Source organism: Triticum urartu, chromosome 6 (assembly GCF_003073215.2).
Source record: "Triticum urartu cultivar G1812 chromosome 6, Tu2.1, whole genome shotgun sequence".
In the NCBI taxonomy this organism is placed as follows: Eukaryota; Viridiplantae; Streptophyta; class Magnoliopsida; order Poales; family Poaceae; genus Triticum; species Triticum urartu.
This window is the reverse complement of record NC_053027.1, coordinates 93,773,427-93,790,732: the sequence shown is the minus strand read 5'-3', so window position 1 is coordinate 93,790,732 and position 17,306 is coordinate 93,773,427. Positions and strand designations below refer to the sequence as shown.

Below are 17,306 nucleotides of genomic sequence, written 5' to 3'. Positions count from 1 at the left end.
GAGATTGCTGAGTCCTCGTGACTCACAGATTACTTCCAAACCAGATGCAGGGCCCGACGACTCCGTTCCAGATGATGCACTTGAGCTCAAGTGGGAGTTCGACGAAGACTCACGCCGTTATTATGTATCTTTCCCTGATGATCAGTAGAAGTGCCCAGTTGGGGCGATCGGGGACCATGTCGCATGTTGGGGTTGATTTTTTATTTTGGTACCGTAGTCGAACCATGAGTGTATTGGATGATTGTAATGCTATTTATGTACTTTGTGTGACATGGCGAGTGTAAGCCAACTATGTACCTTTCCTCTTATTATCTATTTACATGGGTTGTTGTGAAGATTACCTTACTTGCGACATTGCTTTCAATGCGGTTATGCCTCTAAGTCGTGCTTCGACACGTAGGAGATATAGCCGCATCGAGGGCGTTACAGCCTCGCCTTCTCTTCTCGCTCTCATTTGCGAATGTTAGGCACCATATATGCTAGTGCTTGCTGCAGCTCCACCTCATACCTTTTACCTACCCATAAGCTTAAATAGTCTTGGTCGCGAGGGTGTGAGATTGCTGAGTCCCCATGACTCACAGATTACTTCAAAACCAGATGCAGGGACCGATGATACCGCTCCAGGAGATTCGACTGAGCTCAAGTGGGAGTTCGATAAGGACTCAGGACGATACTACGTTTCCTTTCCAGACGATCAGTAGTGGTGCCCAGTTGGGGCGATCGGGGACATTATGCATTTGGGGTTGTCTTTATTTTGGTTCCGTAGTCGGACCTTGATTGTATCTGGATGAATGTAATGATATATTTATGCTATTGTGTGACGTGGCGATTGTAAGCTAACTATGTACCTCTTTTCTTATTCAGTACATGGGTTGTGTGAAGATTACCCCACTTGCGACATTGCTTACAATGCGGTTATGCCTCTAAGTCGTGCTTCGACACGTGGGAGATATAGCCGCATCATGGGCGTTACATAGGTATTGAGATACCGACGAACGAATCTCGGACAAGTAACATACCAATGACAAAGGGAACAACATATGTTGTTATGCGGTTTGACCGATAAAGATCTTCGTAGAATATGTAGGAGCCAATATGAACATCCAGGTTCCACTATTGGTTATTGAGCGGAGACGTGTCTCGGTCATGTCTACATAGTTCTCGAACCCGTAGGGTCCGCACGCTTAAAGTTCTGTGACGATCGGTATTATGGGTTTTTGTGTTTTGATTGTACCGAAGGTAGTTCGGAGTCCCGGATGTGATCACGGACATGACGAGGAATCTCGAAATGTTCGAGACATAAAGATTGATATATTAGAAGGTTATATTCGGACACCAGAAGGGTTCCGGGGGTTATCGGATAAATACCGGAGTACCGGGGGTTACCGGAACACCCCCCCCCGGGGGGGGGGCTTAATGGGCCTACATGAACCTTAGTGGAAATAGAGGGCAGCAAGGGGAGTGTGGGGCGCGCCCTCCCAAGGCCCAAACCAAATTGGTTTAGGGTAAGGGGCCGGGCCCCTCTTTCCTTCTCCTCCTCTCCCTTTCCTTCCCCCTCTCCTACTCCTACTAGGAAAGGAGGAGTCCTACTCCCGGTGGGAGTAGGAACCCCCCCTTGGCGCGCCCTCCTTGGCCGGCCGCCTCTCCCCCTTGCTCCTGTATATATGGGGGCAAGGGGGCACCTCTAGACACACAAGTTGATCATTGATCTCTCCCAGCCGTGTGCGGTGCCCCCCTTCATCATAATCCACCTTGGTCATATCGTAGCGGTGCTTAGGCGAAGCCCTGCGACGGTAGCTTCATCAACATCGTCACCACGCCGTCGTGCTGACGAAACTCTCCCTCGAGCTCTACTGGTTCGTGAGTTCGCGGGACGTCACCGAACTGAACGTGTGCTGAACGCGGAGGTGCCGTACGTTCGGTACTGAGGATCAACCGTGTTGTCATTAACGCTTCCGCTTAACGGTCTACGAGGGTACGTGGACGACTCTCCCCTCTCTTTGCGATGCATCACCATGATCTTGCGTGTGCGTAGGAATTTTTTTGAAATTACTACGTTCCCCAACAAATACTAGCTATAATATCAAACTTTTGATGTGTGCACATTGATATTTCAAACATAGAATTTAAATAATACTATAATAATGCATTAAAATGGGAACACATTTCGGACGATCGCAACGACTATGTGATGAGTGTCCTAATCGGGGGCCCCTAGTTATGCACGCGGACTTAAAGATAATCGGGCTTTTATACTTTGAGATTTGGCATTTGAAGAGGTTTGGTTCGAAGCCGTGTCATTTGCATGTAGATGTGAGCTCAGAGTGGTTGAAGAAAATAACTGTCTCTAGAAGAAAAAAGATTGTATGACAATGGAGATAAGTTGAACGCGTTGAGGAGCGCTACTTGCCGGCTAAATTGTCCAAATGATCATTCAAGATTTTAAACCGGACTACCAAGGACTAAGGAGTATCGCACTAACTAGATATTAGGTAGTTTATCGGCCGGGCTAAATGTGAGAACTGATACTTCCTTCGTTCAGAAATACTTGTCGGAGAAATGAATATATTTAAATATATTTTAATTTTAGATACATCTATTTTCATCTATTTATGTAACAAGTAATTCCGGACGAAGAACCGTCTCGAAGACCCATCCGTAGATATAGGGTGGCACAGAAGTATAATCCGACCACCATGATAAGCATGAGCTAACTAAATGTGTCAAGTCTAGGTCTCTGCGATGTACTTAATCGAGCACATACCACTATGTGTGGCACATATCAAGACCTACGAAGTTCAAATCCACCCCAAGACAACACCTGGCGGAAGATGAGCAAGAATTTTATGGTATGTGTTAGTAGCAAATTTTCCGGTGCCTCCCACTCCTATACATTCTTGTGTAGTCTATGAAGCACGTCGAGCTCAAGCTCACGCACCACAAACACCACGAGTGACCACTCTGCGCTACTCCCCCACACACTGTTTCTAGAGAGAATTCCTTATTTGACACTACCTTAAAATGTGGTTCCCTATTTGGCCCTGAAGAAAATTTTCTTCCTTGTTTGACACATGCATTAATTTTTTTTCCCAATATGACACTCTAGTGCATTTTGTTCACTAACGGTGTTAAAGACAGATGTGAAAATACCTTTTTACCCCTGGTGCATAAAGTGAGCAAAAATCTGTACATTACAATATATACACTTATGTTACATATTTGGTCATGTTAAATGACCAATTGAGACCCCATAACTTGGACAATGATCTGATTTCAATCCAAAAAATTGTCCTCTCATTTTAATTCAAAAAATGAAAATTTGGCAAAACCTCCCCTATAATTTGATCCCATATCTCACACAATTCACATATATATGTACATATATACACACAATATGCATCACAACATGAACAACAAACAGAAGCAGCCATGTTCACACATACATCACATTTAGGTTCACATTCACCACATACATCAGTACTAGTTGGCATGCATCACATACTGTTTCACATATGAGGTCAGGTCCACAAGTACATCACATGAGCAACACAAAAGGACATCCAAAAGTAACCATAACATTAAGGAAAACATGAGAATCACAAACTGAGCCGCCTTTTGCTTCTTGTGCTCATTGAAGGGCTTGCAGAGTTAAATTTTTTGCTTCTTGTGCACATTGCTGGGCTGTCTTGTGGCACCATAGGAATCTTTTCAGTGCACTCCTTACTCTTGCCCCTAACCTTCACAGGAACATTTGTTTCATCGTCGTGCATAGGAAACTCGATGGAAATTGGCTCCGGCTGTTTTGAGCCGGTTCTTGATCTGCACTTAGGCATGTAAGGCAGCAGTAGTTTTTAGCAATTGAAAACAAACAAATATTCATAACATGTCAACTAAAAAGAGAAACAATACCTCTTGGATCGAACCGATTCAGATTTCCCCCCTTTTCCCTTTTTGTTTGTATTCTTCAAGCTTTTGCTATGGTGAGAAGAAAGCAATAAGAATACAGAACAAGTTTTAATTTAACTAAATCTCAAAATCTGAACTAGTTGTAATCACCTTTTTGATGCTCCAGCACTAGAGTTAGCATGTTTCCCCCTTTTTTTGGTTGTAGTTTCCAAGCTTTTGCTATTATGGTGAGCAGAAAGGTACTTACAATTCAAACATTGTTTTCATGTATTTATGAGCACAAGTGTAAAATTACGAACCTTGGGGGAAAACACATTCTTGTTGGTACTCCATCTTCGCAAGGCACAATGGATAACTCAGCTGTTTTGGTTGTCTTTGTCCTTTTCTTTGGTGGTTCTCTACACACAAGAGATAGGAAAGTATTGAACATGTATAGTTGGAAGAATAATGCAAAAATGAGTAAATCTATACTACTCCCTCCGTTCTAAATTACTCGTCGCAAAAATGGATGTATCTAGAACTAAAATACATCTAGATACATCCATACCTGCGACAAGTAATTCGGAATGGAGGGAGTACCTCACAGCCATCATTGCAGCAATGTCCTCTGGATTTCCCTTCTTACATTTGTGCCAATGATGCCCATATTCCTTACAAATAGGGCATAATTGTGGAAGGAACTCACCCTTCTAAGTCTGCAGCCGCACCGTGGCCCAAGCCTGCATCCACGCCCAACCTTGCAGCATCGCCATGGCCTGCACCGCCCGCAACATCGCCATGGCCTGCGCCCGCAGCTGAGCTCATCGGCAAGTGCTGCATAGCCGCGCCATGGCCGCCAGCAACGGACCTCACCGACGAGCCATCCCCAGCCCCGCCTTGGCCGCCGTCCGCCGTGCCTGGGTCGCCGTCCGCTGCGGTGCTTGCTCCGGCGCCCCGCAGGCGTGCTTGATCCTCCGCCCGCAGCCACCCCTTGAGCCATGGCCCCTCAGCTCGCCGCCGCCGCCGCCGTACGAGCCTGCAACCCGCTGCCGCCGCCGCTAGGGTTGGGGGTGGGGAATCGAAGAAACAGAGAGACGAGAGGATGGCCAGATCAGGATCGGGCTTGTGGGCTAGCGACTCTAGTCAAAACTCCTTGTGGGCTAGCTACTAACACGGGAGTATTTTGGTCCATCCAAAAACAATTTAACGGAACGGTATAACAAAACGGACGGCGATGTCACGTAAGGAAGAAAATTTAGACTACATGTCAAATAGGGAAAAAAAAGTTCTTCAGGGTCAAATAAGGAACCACATTTTAAGGTAGTGTCAAATAAGGAATTCTCTCCTGTTTCTATACATCTTTTGAGTGGGCAAGCAAAGCAGGAGAGGTGCTTTACCACATTATAGAATCTTTTCGGAACTCAGTAGCACTGTCCGGCTCATAGTATATCTTCTTTATATGACCAAGTAATGGAAGGGTGTGCAATTTTTTCCAACTGCTTTTGGGTGCAAAAAGGCTTCCAATATATTGCCTTGAATGAATTTGATCATATCTTGCCAGTTCCTGGCAGCAGTGCAAGAGTTGCATCATGGCAGCAGCCAATAACTTCAGATATATCTGCATATCACGAAGTTGTCTATCTACTGCTCCCTTCGTTCGGAAATATTTATCATTCAAATTGATAAAAAATGATGTATCTAGAACTAAAATACATCTAGATACATCTCCTTTTATTCATCTTGATGAAAAGTATTTCCGAACGGAGGAAGTATGTAGCACCCGCAAGTTGTCATTTTCTTAAATGGATTACTCTTCACAGTGACGGAGCTACAATATAAAACAAGGGCAGGTCACGTTAGGCATTCACTCATACATAGATGTTGTTTTGATGAAAATGTTGTTTGGAGGCCGAGCTGCCTGGCGCTTGTTATACTGAGCGTTAGGCTAGATAGCGATCAATGGCAGACACGGTTAGATGCATGTTACTTGCTATTTCACCCTATAGCCATTTACTAGCTACCGTATTCATCTTATATCAAAACCTATCATGAAAATGCCTGCCTGTTTGCAAAAGTTGGGGGCATTTTCAAGATGTCCAAAAATACCATGTTCAACCTAGTGTGCCTGTGTAGGCCGGAAGGCTTTCCAACATCCATCAAAAAGCCCCAATTTTTTCCATGACCTTGTATGACCAATCTAAACCACCATGCCAAGTTGTTTGGGTTTTTGACAAGTTGTTTCCTGATTTTTGTCAAGTTATCAGTCCTTTTTCATCGAGAAAACTCTAAAAAATGCAAAAGAAAAAAATTTAACAGAAATACTATAAGGGAGGCCCCTATAGTATAATTGATGCAACAACCCAAATTGCAAGTATCATGTCTTGAACTTGGGTGGTGGAAAGGCATCTGCCCCTTTTCACCACTAGGCTATGCCTTAGTTTGCTAAAAAAATGCAAAACTTGTCAAAGATTCAAACAACTTGGAATCATGCCTTGACTTGGTCATAGAAGTTGGTAAAAGAAATATTCAGGCCATTTGACGCATGTCAAAAAAACAAGCTGCTTTCAAATGGGCCCTTCTATCCCTATCTGAACACCCTACATTAAACATGGTCTATTTTTGGACATTCTTAAAATGACTTCAACTTTCGCAAACATGTGGGCATGCCCATGATAGGCATCCATGCCTGGTTTGAATGGCTTTCGACACCGTATGCAAGTTGCAACACGTCCGATCATTTATCCGCCTTTTTAACCAAGAAACCTACAGAAAATGCAAAACTTGTCGAAAACCCAAACAACTTGACATGATTCCTTGAATTGATTATACAAGGCCATCAAAACAATTAGGCCATTTAAGGGATGTCGAGAAATGAGGTGCTCTTAAGCGGACCCATCTGGTCTACCTAAACACTCTTCGTTGAACATGGTAATTTTGTGTAATCTCAGGATTGACCACCCTTCTGGCCCTACCCGAACACTCTCCATGAAAAACAAACTGCTTTCAAATGGACCCTTCTGGCCCTACCCGAACACCCTACATTGAACATGGTCTATTTTTGGACATCCTTAAAATGACTTCAACTTTTGCAAATAGTTGGGGATGCCCATGGTAGGCATCCATGCCTGGTTTGAACGACTTCCTACACTGTATGCAAGTTGCGACACATCCGGTCATTTATCGGCCTTTTTAACTGAGAAACCTCCAGAAAATGCAAAATTTGTCGAAAAACCAAACAACTTGGCATGATTCCTTGAATTGGTTATACAAGGCCATGAAAAAATTAGCCTATTTAAGGGATGTCGAGAAACGAGGTGCTCTTAAACAGACCCTTCAGGTCTACCTAAACACTCTCCATTGAACATGGTAATTTTGTGTAATCTCATGATTGACCACAACTTTTAAAAGCAGGTGGGCATGCCCATGTTAGGCGAAACCCGGGGCTTCCATGAACTAAAAAAGAAGAAAAGGAAAAAAGAAGTAAATAGGCACGAAAAGTTAAGATGTCCTAGTTGGTTAGTGCGGTTCTCTCTTAACAAAGAGGTTATGAGTTTGATTCTCGCCGCCCGCTCGGTTTTAAAGTTATAACAGAAAGAGAGAAAAAAAGCTAAGGGCGTGGGTGACGTATTTAAAAAGGACAATTCTACCTTTTATTACGAAGGGGTATGCAGAAATCTGAACCATCAATGCATTTAGGGGGTGTACCAAAGCATAAGCATACATCATTTCAGTGCATTCTCAACATTTTTTTTACTTTTTCCTAGATTTATTCAGTCTGGCGATGTGTGTTCAGTGGGAGAAGACGTCCCGTCGACTATGAAGACGTATGTGGCGACTGCGTCAATCTTGAGATGATGTGTCAGCTCTGTCTCTCGAAGATGCACATATGAGTAGGGGGTAGGGTGTGTGTGCATACGTTCATATGGATGAGCGTAAGTATGAACGTTTGCGTTCTGTTAAAGAAAATACACAACAGGCATGCACATCAGATTTTTTTAAAGGACAAACAATCAATTTACGGTTTATTTTATTTTAATTTTTATTACCATTTTATTTTAATTTTAATAGAAGAAAGATAGAGCCTTAGGCTGGTCATAGTGGAGAGTAACTTATACTAGTGTCATGCATATGACACTAGTCTAAATTACTATCTTTATAGTGCAAAGTAACATAGTAATAGTGTCATAGAGGACTTCATTAATTAGCTTGTACATTCATTTTGTCTTGGAAAGCGGTATGTTACAATAATATATTATGTTATCACTTCTCATTAACTATATGCCACATAAGGCTGGTCATAGTGGGGGTAACTTAGCAAATAACTTAGCGCATTTCAAGACAAGTTTACTTATGTGGCATAGAGTTAATGAGGAGAGAGGTGTTTGGAGTAACATAATATGTTACTGTAACATAACACAATCCAAAGCAAAATGAGTCTATAACGTAATAAATGCTATTATCTATGATACTACTTGTATGTTACTTTGCACTATGAAGGTAATAACAAAGACTAGTGTCATATGCATGACACTAGTCTAAGTTACTCCCTACTATGACTAGCCTAAGCAAAAATTTCTCAAAGTATGTTATGTTACTAGCTAAGTTACTCTTACTATGACTAGCCTTAGCACACAACATAGAGCTCGACGATGGTGGACAGCGTGCACATTCATGCAGCTAGCCAACCGAGCAACGCTCGGCTAGGTTTCCAAGAAATCTAAATACCGCACTTGAAACCGTGAAATGATGCAACTCTTGCTACCCTGCAATAAAATGACAGTGATCTCCCCCATGGCTGTGTTGATCAACATGTTCTTATCTTGCTGAGAAATACAAACAAATGCAACACAAAAATATTAGAATGAATGTAGATTTTTTTTTCAATACACCGAGGGCAATGTACAAGTATACACGCATACACTAACACAGGGTCTAATGATTGTGGTTGTAGAATTTCAAGATTGATGGAGGCTTGTTTGTTTGGGCTTCTAGATTTTTTTAATCACTGTCTTTTCCGCTTTTAAGCCGACGGTATGCCTCCCTCGTCGCCTCTATTCTCTGTCGATCATACCCTCCCCCGACATTCCTTCGCTGACCGACAAGACTCGCTATTCCCCATCCCTGGTACCCTTCGCCGACCCAACCGACCTCGTCGCCTCACCCCTCCACCACATCAATCTTGCCCCGACCACCTCCCCAAATCCAGCATGTCGACCCGGTTGCCTCCACCGCAGCATCACACTCCTCCGTCGGCCGCATCCCCAACCTCAAGATGAAGTAAACTGAAAGTAGAGTCTCTTTGACTTGAAGGACTTTTGTAGAAATTTAAGTGCAATGAAACCCTAAGAAAGTTATCTATGTGTGTTGTTTGATAATGGTTGTGTCCACCGCTTGATGTGAGACCAGGGGTTATCCCCCTTTTCAAAAAAAAAAGAAAAAAAGTGTTGTTTTTTTAAGATTGAATTCTATGATAGTTTTTTTTCTAAGAACCCGTTTCTGCTATATTTCGTCACAAAAATTGCTCAAGTCAGGGCAAATTTTTTTCCTCAAGCATTTTTTTGAGCATCAGTACAAACAGAAGTGCTCATATACACGCGCATACACTCATCCCTATGAACGCACACACGCACACCCTACCCCTATGAGCACCTCCGAGAGACTGAGTCGGCATATCATCTTGAGATTTACGAAGTCACCGTAGGCGCCTCATCGTCGAAAATGCTGAAATAAATCCAGAAATAATGCGAGCACCAGGATTTGAACCCTGATGGGTTGGGGATACCACTGTCCACCTAACCAACTCAACCACAGGTTGATTCGCTTCCTCAAGCCTTCTGATTTCTTTATTTTTATGTATAATATAATTATGCGTTTTTATTTCTGTCTTTTAATTTAATATATCCAACAGAGGAAGTTTCCCGGAAAGAGCAGGCACCGGAGGCTCCGCGAGTCATATGCCAAACGTGCACATATACGAGGCCGCCGAAGACAGATGTCGTCCCTAAAATGCCAAGTTTCATTCACGTGGACACACTGACATTCAGAGCGACCAGACCAAACTGAACCGAACACTGACATTCTCGGGTCAGCGCCTCCTCTTCCTCGTTCCCCGGCCTCTGAAATCTCGCAAACCCCTGTAAGGAGATGCTGCCTGTTTGCCGGCCGTCGGCGGTGTACCCGGTGGCCGTGGTCGCGCCGCCGCCGCAGGTAGGGCTAGCGGATGCTCCCCCGCCCGAAGTGTGGACGAGGATCCCGCAGGGGACGCCGGGGACGCTTGGCGGGGTCGGCCTCCGCCTCCTGCAGGCCCTCTTCGCTGCCGCCTCGATCGCCGTCATGGCGTCCACCGACATCTTCCCCTTCTGCTCCGCCTTCAGGTGCCCCACCCTACCCTTCCTGTCTCGTCTACCTGTGGGTTTTTCAGTTGAGATCTCCGGTATTTAGTTGTGTAGATTATGGGCTTTAGGATGACTATTCGTTAATTATCCGATTTTCCGGAGTATCTGTATGAGAGATAATATGTGGAACAGGTTTCTGATCGAAAAGGTTATTAGGGTTCCTTAATTCCTTCAGAAAGAGAAATATTTATATCTATTCATGCATTTCAATATTTTACGCTCTGTAAAATTGATTTGGACAATTGGATCATGTTCGTTGTGGTGTTATCTCAGCTGTCTTCTTGGATGCAGCATAAAGAGTATCTCAAGAAATGCTTTTAGTTTTGTTTGCTGGTCATAAACGTTTCTGTGGAAACTAATCCCCTTTCCAATTCTTTTTGTATGATTTGATTGCATCCGATTGATCGATCCCTAGTCACTGATTACGTGCATGAGTTCTTTGATTCACTACTGACTTCTTCTGTGGGAGCTGAGTTCACCCACCGAGACTACTTGAAAAGAAAGAGCCCTCAACCAACCGATCTCTCGACGATGAGTCACCCACAGCATGGGGTACCATGCAATTGCGCGGGAAAATAAACAAAAAAAATTGGATCTTCGCAGTTATGTGTTACTATTTTATTTGGAAGGACGCCAAACTATATGTCTACATGTGTCGATTGAATGTGAATTTAAATCAACACCCAAAACTAAAATTCAGATAGTATGCCAGCTAGTCGGTAGGTTTTAACGTGAGTTAGTGCGTTCTTTTTCTGACCGGGCGTGAGCTGGCATGTTGTTTCTACATGTTATCAGTATCTGTAATTAAAGCTTAGACCGTGTTTTTATATTATATCAGTACATAAGTATATCAGGTCAGCCACCACTCACTTGTTTGTAGGTTATGTGATATTTTCTACATTTTTTTAGCAAAAGAGAGTCCTCCCTCTCCAATTTCTTGTAGAGAAACCATACGGTCTGTTACTACAAACTGCTACCAAACTAGATAAAGCTAACCATAACCAAGTCTATGATATTGGTTGATGTTCGGATCATGATTTTCTGATTGTTCTGTTTGGATGTGATATTAGGCCAGTACGCATACTTATGGTATGTCATTTGGATCAACATAGTTAGGTTAGTAGCAGATATAGGCGAAGATATAAACCTAGAAACAGAATGGTAGAGTCTTCGATAACATTGCTAATCAAAGTCAGACGATAGTGGTGAGAGGTATTGTGGAAACCTTCACTGTCATTCGTCTGGGGATTAGGGCGAGGGATCACAGTGTAGCTCTTCCTGTACAAAGCGAATGTTGTTCTCATCTTAATATATTGAAGCGCAAATCTTTTGTGTTTTCTGGAAAAAAATGTGTTCCAATAATCATTAAGACACACCAGATTTACATCGATTAATATTTACATTTAGTTATGATGGTCGATCGGTTGTGGCCCATATAAATGTCCACCATATGAGTCACCAGATCAAGTTACGGGGCATTTATGTAATATGATCTGATCTAATATGTCTAGGTGGAACTATGAAAATCTATCTGTGTTTAGGTACGACTATGAAGATCTGTCTAGATATAGTTATGATGATCTAACACATGTGAGATGGTAGATGCAAAATTATGAAGAAATATGTATGTTTATTAGGTATAATTAATAATGTAGTTATGTCCAAATATATAATTATGATCTAAACTAACGGTTGTGATACTTTTTAGGTCCAGTAGTTACAACTATGCTTTATATAGGTCAATCATGATGGTTTAACAGTTGTGAATCAGTCTTGGTAATAATTATTCAGCTATCATCCACCAAGTTAGTGACAGTGATATGCTCCAGGCAACATCTTTGTTCGCTACATTTTTTTAATAAGACTTATGAGCTCATTGATATTAAATATCATGCTATACCTGAAGCAATACAATTTTTAGTAAAGAAAAACCAAGAAGAATATTATGCTTCACCCATTGTCCCTGGCAACTTAAAAGAAACAATCAGTATGTTGTTCTATTCATCCCCAAGTAACTCCTCAAAATATTCACTCCTAGAGACATGTAGCTGCTTTTAGTTTGATGCGGTTTTACATCTGCCTCCTAATCACTTGTATATGTGTGCCAAGAAAAATCAACTGAGTTCTAATCCTCTACGTATTATGCCAACCAATTGATTTAATACGACTATTGGTTGGTGATTGGAGGATGGTGGGTAACAATAGCCTTAGGACAGTAATCCCGTAATTTTGCTTGTAGGGCTGTTTGGCGGGGTGGTGGTTCTTGGCTGCTTTTGGGGCGTCAAAGCAACTGTAACAAAACCTCTATTTGTAATTGGGTGGTGGTACTCTATTTCTCTCTTATCTTAATACATCGGCACGCAGATCTCCTCTGTATTCCCAATTTTTTAATTACAACTATGGATGACTAGTTCATTAGTCGCCTGGCTGAATTCCACAACAACAATAAAGCCTTTTATCCCAAGCAAGTTGGGGCAGGCTGCCTATCTGAATTCTGAATTCCAAAATACATTAGACCAATGTAATCACTTCTATTGGCCATGTTTTATGCATACTTCTTATTGTAAGGCATTACCTAAGAAGTTTGTAGCTTACTTTCTCTTCCTCCGGCATTTTTCCACGCCTTTGCAACCACAAAAACCTCATCAATTAATAACCTCGCATTAATAGTAAATGGTGCCGGTCATTTACGTGTGTTGGAAACTTGGACCTCCTTCACTCCATGATGGTAGAGTTTAAGGGGTGAACCTACTCGCTGCCCGGCACGAGTCACAATTGCAACACCACTCCCAGGAGTGCATCCTATGGTTCTGTATGTATGGTGCTCGGGCAAGCCTAGGGATGTACGTTAGACAACAATGTGCATGTGCAGTTTGATGGCGCTTTTATTTCTAGAGTCGAAAGGAGGAAATATGGAATGAGTGAGAGACATGCGTCATGTGCGGAAGACGAAATCCAACGAGGCTGGAGCAGCTGACATAAGGCTATGAATCTCGGAACAGACTCTCGCCCCGCTTTATAGATAAAGCACAAACCAAAGTACACAGCCAAACGATAGAACTAGTGAGGAAGCCCTCTTACACAGTAGATCCTGGGATAGCTGGACAACCTAAACACACGCGACTATGTTGCCGAAAGATTACACATGTAGGCCTGAATACAAAACCAAGAAAACACCCCAGGACACCTAAGTTCCATGACAATGCCCTCAGGAGGGGAAACAGCGCTACACGTCGCCGCTGCCGTGTTCGAGATGCACAAAGGCCTTCACCTTGAACCTGGCACGGAGAGAAGAACCGCAACGACATCCTGAAGAGGAGAGCATCACCTCTGGGCTTCAAAAATGATTTACATAATTATCAGAAACGCAGAGGGAGAGTTTCATTTTCAGAATCCCCACACCCACGTCGCTCTCGTGGGTGGCCAAGGGCAAACCGCAGCACGCCACGAGTCTCTCCTTTCGGCCTTTCTCCCCCGCCGCCTACAGGCAAAGCCCGACCGGTGTGGGGCGGCTTCTCGGGCGAGGGCGCTAGGGTGACGCGGGACTTAACGGCGAGCGTGTGGGACAACAACAGTTTGGTGCTTGTACGTGGTGCACCGGCTGTGGTGTCTTCTCCTCGGGCTGTTGTGCGCAGGCTGCGGGCTGGTCCCCAGCCAGATCTGGTCGGATCTGACGCCGAGGCGGCGATCAGCGAGGGTGGTGCAGGGAGTTGGGCTACAGTGGTGTGTTCTAATTCGGCTGACGCCATGGTGAGAGCTCATGATGGTTGCACAGGTTGCCGACACGCTTGTGGCGGTGGGGGGTGCGGGTGGTGGTGGCGACCTTCCTTCTCCTGGGCCCGTGGCGACAGAGAGGGTCCGGACCTAGGTCTCGCACTTGGGTGGGCTAGATATGGGCCTGGGGCGGGTCAGAGCTGTCGCTCCAAGTAGGTGAGGCGCTGGGCTCGGTCCAAGTGGTGCTCGCGAGTAGTGAGTTCCTCTTCTCGCGGGCGCGGCGGGTAATGGTGGTGGTGGGGACATCGCTGCGCCGGTGGATGGATGGAAGTCCATGGATGTGGCGTCGTGCGAGTTCGCTAGGCCAAGTCCTGTCTACGAGTAGGGTGAGGTGCCTCCGCTCTTCCTACCGTGGTTGACGGGCTGTAAAGTGGGCGGTTGGTGGCTTCTCTCACCATGGATGTTGGGGCGGCAACCCTGGGTGGCGGTGTGCATGGTTAGGTATCTGGTGGGCACCATGACGGCGGTGGTGGCCTCTTGGCGGAGGGGGCAGTGAGGGGTGCAGCGGTGGGTGGCTCAGGCTCGCTATTTGTCATGGACAGTGGCGACGCCCAAAACCAGATCTGGAGGCTCGTGCGCGACGTGGTTGTCCTGTAGGAGGCCCCTTGGTGACACATGTGAGCTGTCCAGCGAAAGCTCCTTGCTTTGACGCTGACAGTGGCGATGCCCGTGGGTGCCCTCTCCCCTCCACTGGTGGAGCTACGGCTTAGCGAAATAGGCTATGGCCCGCCCATCCTGTAGCGTGTTTAAGAGATTGGATGGGTAAATTAGGCAAAGCTGGTAAAAATAGTTGGCTTTCTTTGTATTGGCCCGCCCAGGTTTGGTGTTGCAGCTCTGCCACTGCTCCCCTCTCGAGGACGTCGTTGTGGTTCTCCTCTTCATGCCAGGGCTCCAGGTGAAGAACCTTGTCTGTCTCGGACTCGGCAGCGGCGATGCTTTGTGTCATTCCCCCTCCTCAGTGTGTTGTCGTGGTGCTTAGGTGTCATAGGGTGTGTCGCGGCGTCGTATTCAGGCCTACCTGTATTATTTCTAGGCAACGTAGTTGCGTGCGTTTATGTTGTCAGGTTATCCTGGAATTTGCTATGTAAGAGGGCTTTCTCACTACCTTGTATCATTCAGCCGTGTTCTTTTGTTTGTTCTTTATTCATAAAGCGGTGCGATGGAAACAGTGTAGAAGTTCCACGGTCGAGCTTGTCATCTATCTGATCTGATCTACTCTGCACAGAGGAAGCGACGGTACCTTGTATAATCTGCACTACTGTTCAATCCTGTTTGCAAGCGCCGGTGAGAGCAGCTACGGTTCAATCCTGCTTTCCTGATTGACATTGTACAATCGGATGCGAATCCGCCTATTAGTTAAATATAAATTGCCAAGGGGGCGGTTCTTAAAAAAGAAAAAAGGGGGATGATGACAACACGGGCGTGGTTGTCACTTTTTTTTCTATCGCGAGGAGCTGTCCAGTCTCAATCTAATAGCAACGATTAATCTCGGAGGGGATGGTTTAAGAAGTTCCATCGACTAATGTTTTGATGGTTGCCGCAGGGCCTACAAGATTAATGGTTGGATGTTTCTGATTTTTGTGGTAATTTCTATGATATTTCTCTATTTTTGTTTTGAATTGTGTGCTTTTAATATATATAATAGAATAGATAGATTAGGAGCTGGTGTTTGTATGCATAGTTTCAAAACGCATTTTGTTGTTTCTGTTGATAAGTGGATTAATATTTTTTGGTTACTGAAATTCAGAATATTGTGATTGTGATAGGCAAATAATGTGAATGCATGTCATTGAGGTAAAAATTGGAGATCTACTTGGAGATAGTATTCATTTACATGAAAAGTACTACTTTGGTGTATCTAATTTCTGTGAGCAATTAGGTAAAATCATAGTTTTTTCACCTTGGATGTTGGCATCATTAGAACTCAATACCTGATTTTGTTTCTCTTCTATAAATGAAGAACTTAACTTATTGTTGTTCTTCTGACCAGCTACCTCATAGCAGCTACCAGTCTGCAATGTTTGTGGAGCATCGCCCTAGCCTTTGTGTATATCTATGCACTTCTTGTCAAACGTTCCTTGTTAAATCTCCGAGCTGTACGCATATTTTTCGTTGGAGACTGGGTGAGTCATATTTTCTCAGGCACCTGAACCAAACAACCGCCTGTCATTCATTTTAGACTTGTACGTTAATATGTTTCAAATTCATGAATAGCAAATGACTTTCTTAACAAGAAGCGCATTTTTCTTTTCCCTGAAACTCATCCATTTTTCACCTTGATGTTTTCTGTAGATCACAGGGACCGTAACCTTGAGTGCAGCATGTGCATCGGCAGGCATCACTATTCTGATTGATAATGATGTGAAGTACTGCGAAGCCCTTCCTTGTTTAAGGTTGAGGACTGCTGTTACAATGGCTTTCATCAGCTGGTGTGCACTTGTGCCGTCCTTTCTCTTTAACTTCGCCTACACCACCACCACATTGGCAAGATTGGGAATGTGGGGATAATTTCATGTGCAAAATGGTAGTTGAAACTCCGCATTTCATCCTTCTTAGGATGCAATGCAGTATGCTTCTTATATGAGGATTGTGGTAACCTTGTGATGAACTGTTTGGTCTACTCGTACAAAGCTCATGGTGCTGATATGCTGTACTCTTGTTCTATTTTGCGGCTTTCATATACTGATATAGTTTTATCAATACTTCGGACTTAGGTCCGAGAGATTAGTTTGGTTATCTCTTTGAGTGTCAGATTATCAAGTTGTTGCAGGGATCCTTCTGAGCCATGACTTCAGGTTTCAGTTCAAAATCATTTATATGGCACCTGGTGCCTTTTACTGCAGTGATTCAAGTAGTCTGAGCTCTTCCCTCCAGACCTAGCTTGTAGATTTTTTTTCAAAACTATGTTATTTTTTGTAGCAATTTCGGAAACTATAGGACGTAATGCAAAAAAACCAAAACTAGTAGCCCGTCGGCCATTCTTTGGCCGAAGTACTACTTTTCGGCCATAGTTAGGCCGAAGTAATACTTTTCGGCCACAGTTAGGCCGAAGTAGTACTTTTCGGCCATCCCCTGGCCGAAAAGGCACTTTTTGGTCAACTCTAGGCCGAAATAGACTTTTTGGTCTAGTCTAGGCCGAAAAGTCACTTTTTGGTCAACCCTAGGCCGAAGTTGCATGGCTCATGGTGAAATGTATTTTGTCGCCACCCGTTTCCCGCCCACCCCTTCCCGCCATATGTTTTCGCCACCCGT

The 17,306-nt window shown here is 44.0% G+C and overlaps 1 protein-coding gene across 1 annotated transcript; it reads left to right on the top strand.

Moving 5' to 3' along the window:
- The first annotated feature begins 9,905 nt into the window (after positions 1–9,905).
- On the top strand, positions 9,906–16,792 carry LOC125515881 (CASP-like protein 16). Its single transcript, XM_048681372.1, has 3 exons — positions 9,906–10,259; positions 16,045–16,177; positions 16,347–16,792. The coding sequence occupies exons 1-3, from the start codon at positions 10,030–10,032 to the stop codon at positions 16,560–16,562; spliced, it is 579 nt and encodes a 192-aa protein (XP_048537329.1). The 5' UTR covers positions 9,906–10,029; the 3' UTR covers positions 16,563–16,792.
- Positions 16,793–17,306: the final 514 nt, after the last annotated feature.

Excerpts from the sequence above, each read along its gene's own strand:
- LOC125515881 (XM_048681372.1), top strand. The coding sequence starts at position 10,030 with ATGCTGCCTGTTTGCCGGCCGTCGGCGGTGTACCCGGTGGCCGTGGTC. Across the intron at positions 10,260-16,044 it reads CCCTTCTGCTCCGCCTTCAG|CTACCTCATAGCAGCTACCA; the intron begins GTGCCCCACCCT and ends TCTTCTGACCAG. Across the intron at positions 16,178-16,346 it reads TATTTTTCGTTGGAGACTGG|ATCACAGGGACCGTAACCTT; the intron begins GTGAGTCATATT and ends TGTTTTCTGTAG.